Below are 3354 nucleotides of genomic sequence, written 5' to 3'. Positions count from 1 at the left end.
GGACAGGGCCTCCCCCCCCCCCCGCCACGAGCATAGAGGCGCGCGCTGTCGGGACAGAGCGTCCCCAGCGTCATAGAGGTCGGGGGATAGAGCGCCTCTGTAGGTCCTCCCGTTTGGGGCGCTCCCTGCAGTGGAGTGCAGGCAACACCTCGTTCCCGCCGCTCGGCCCTCGTGTCTGCCCCTTCGCAGTGACACGACTCAAAGGGCAGCGAGTCCAGGCTGCTCTCTAGTGTGGGGCACCAACGCCTTGTTTCTTGGTGCTGCCGTTTCCTCGCCGGCAGCAAAGGCCGGAGCGGTTGAACCGAAGCACCTGCCGTTTCGAAGCCGAGTCCCGATTCTCGAACGACGAGTAAATACCCGAATGTGCTCATCCCTTCCCCCCCGTGCAGTTGCATGCGACGTGTCTTGCTGCATAGCTGGACTTTCCCCAACCTGCGCTAAAACTTTGGGAACTGAACCAAAGCCACGTGAAATCAATAAAACGACTCTCCTTGACTTCGACGGGCGTTTGATTGGGCCCCCGTCCAGACCCAAACCCGCTGAGCTCCCGCGTAGGAGCCGCAGGTGCTTGAGCACGCTCGAGGCCCCCCCTGGTTTGTGCCTCACACTCGCGACCGTGCTGGGGAGCTCGACCTGGGAAGCTCGACCCCGCACTCGCAACCATGCTGGGGAGCTCAACCTCACACTCACAACTGTGCTGGGGAGCTCGACCTCGCACTCGCGACTGTACCGGGGAGCTCGACCTGGGAAGCTCGACCCCGCACTCGCAACCATGCTGGGGAGCTCAACCTCACATGCAACTGTGCTGGGGAACTCAACCTCACACTCACAACCGTGCTGGGGAGCTCAACCTCGCACTCGCAACCGTGCTGGGGAGCTCGACCTCGCACTCACGACTGCGCTGGGGAGCTCGATCTGGGGAGCTCGACCTCACACTCGCAACCGTGCTGCGGAGCTCAACCACCTGGGAAGCTCGACCCCGCACTCGCAACCATGCTGGGGAGCTCAACCTCACACTCACAACTGTGCTGGGGAGCTCTACCTCGCACTCGCGACTGTACCGGGGAGCTCGACCTGGGAAGCTCGACCCCGCACTCGCAACCATGCTGGGGAGCTCAACCTCACATGCAACTGTGCTGGGGAACTCAACCTCACACTCACAACCGTGCTGGGGCAGTCGCGGCTGCTGGGGAGCTCGATCTGGGGAGCTCGACCTCGCACTCGCAACCGTGCTGGGGAGCTCGACCTTGCACTCGCAACCGTGCTGCGGAGCTCAACCTTGCACTCGCAACCGTGCTGGGGAGCTCGACCTCGCACTCGCAACCGTGCTGCGGAGCTCAACCTCGCGCTCATGACTGCTGGGGAGCTCGATCTGGGGAGCTCGACCTCGCACTCGCAACCGTGCTGGGGAGCTCGACCTCGCACTCGTAACCGTGCTGGGGAGCTCGGCGCTATGTGCTGCTGATTCAACGGTTCGGTCGTGTAGCTGCTGCCGAGATCGAATCGTGTTTTGCTCATGGCCTCAAGACCAGAAAGGTAGGAAAGTTAAGATCTTATTTTCCCTCCTCCTCCGTGAACTTTCACGCACGTAACATTTCTGTTTCTTCTGACGCCCTGGAGATTTGTTTCTTCTGAAGCCCTTGCTCTTCCTTGTGTTGTGTGTTTTCATGCTTTCCGTGAGAGAGACCCATCGTGTTGGCAGAGTCTTTACAATTTATCCTGCGCGCATCGGGTTTGCAAACACGGCATTCATGCTTGCGTGTGGACTCCAGGCAGATTCTGCGTATGTGGTGTCAGTACTGAATAAGTGACTATAGGCCTTTGGAAAGGGAGGCTGCAATTTGTTTTTGTGTAACGACTCCTGGGAAAGAACAGTTAAAAATATGAAGTCCAGAGCCACTGGTAGCAAGATAGTTTATTTGACCACAGGAAAGCAGGAAGAAGTCTCTCATGGAGCTCATCAGCTCCATGATCTTCTGGCCTGAAAAGTGGCAGGGGTTCTTTATACCAGGGGCCTGTCTCTTCCTTTTCTGACTGTATTCCTGCTCTGTACATGGTCTGTTACCTCCCTCTGGGGAATTGTTATGCTCACTTCTGTTGTGTACTTGTTGGATGAGAGTCGCTGCTGAGCTCTGAATCACTGCTGTTTTGAGTTTTGATTCAGTTATTCTTTGGCTTTTGCTTTAAATGAAAGGAGCCCTATTTACATAATGGAAAGCTGCTGCATTCCCTGAGCTGGTTACAAGGCAGCGGCGTGACGGCACGCTGCTCCAGCCTGCAGAGTGAATAGAAATAAGCCACATGTTTCTGAACCGTGCCGAAACTTTGGGATCTTTTGCAAACCTCCTACCAACCCGGGTCTAAACTGTTCCAAATTCACCAGGGTTTTGCAGCTGGGGTTTGGATTTAGGGCACCTTTACCAGGAGTAGGCAGAAGTCACACCTCTCTCCAACAACTGCCAGATACTTACTAGTATGTCACGTGTGTGTTCATTTGCTGGGGCGTGTTTAAGTGAATTGTTAGCGAATGAAACCTTGCTGAATGGCACTGAGTGGCTTCCCAGACTCTGGGATGTATTTGGTAGCCGTATTGGTGTGAGACAACTGAGTTGGTCTAATAAAACTTATCCTTTCTGAACCAAGAGTTTTGCATTCCCAGACTCTGAACATTTTAACGAGGATTAAATTGAGAAAAAAAATTCTCCCATCTCTGTGTTTGTTACCTTTAAGGGTTTTGTTAAAGGGGAAACTAATAAAAAAAACAACTGCTGCAAACCCAAAACTTGTCCTAAGAGGCTTTGACTTGTCTCCCTGCTTTTCTGTGCGCTCATGTGAGGAAGTGCTGGTGCTATAGTTTTTCACCAGAGGGAGCTCTTGCAATAAAATGTCTTTGCTACAGAATGAAAAGTAAAGTGTAATCCAAATGCCCAAAGCCTCAGGTATAGTGTCTGGATTAAGCTAAAAGCAGGGGGCAAAGGGAGCCATGGGGTAACAAAAGGAGTTTGAATGCACTTGATGGAAGGGGTCTTTTGGTAATGATCTGAATCGAGTTTCAGAGGTGAACAATTTGGCTCTTGTGGCACAGAACGTAAAGCTCCTGTGACTCAGTGACCAGAACAGGGACGTGTTAGTCACTGCAAGGCTGCTTTGTCATCCTGCCTGGTCCTGATGACTCAGCGCAGGACCCTGGCATGGCAGCCCTTCAAATGCAGTGAATCGCACCAAGAGTGAGTGCGGCTGCCGCTCAGACGGGCGTTTCTGCACTGGGAGGACAAACCAAAATGAAGTGGGCTGAAGGGTTTGGGAGCAGATATTGATCAGCTGCTACCTGGGCTGTACTCGTCCCACCCAAAA

At 53.9% G+C, this 3354-nt stretch overlaps 1 protein-coding gene across 1 annotated transcript in view; it reads right to left on the bottom strand.

Annotated features, from left to right (window-relative positions):
* Positions 1 to 1518, bottom strand: part of NCBP3 (nuclear cap binding subunit 3) — a 26728-nt gene extending 25210 nt beyond the window's left edge. Inside the window, exon 1 of the mRNA XM_006031303.2 lies at positions 1156 to 1518. Within this exon, the coding sequence (XP_006031365.2) occupies positions 1156 to 1518 (363 nt within the window). The remainder of the gene's footprint in view (positions 1 to 1155) is intronic.
* Between the last annotated feature and the right edge of the window lie 1836 nt (positions 1519 to 3354).

The sequence above is a fragment of the Alligator sinensis genome, unplaced genomic scaffold (assembly GCF_000455745.1).
Source record: "Alligator sinensis unplaced genomic scaffold, ASM45574v1 scaffold714_1, whole genome shotgun sequence".
Lineage (NCBI taxonomy): Eukaryota > Metazoa > Chordata > Crocodylia > Alligatoridae > Alligator > Alligator sinensis.
The sequence above is the reverse complement of the archived record's forward strand: the minus strand, read 5'-3'. Positions and strand labels throughout refer to the sequence as shown.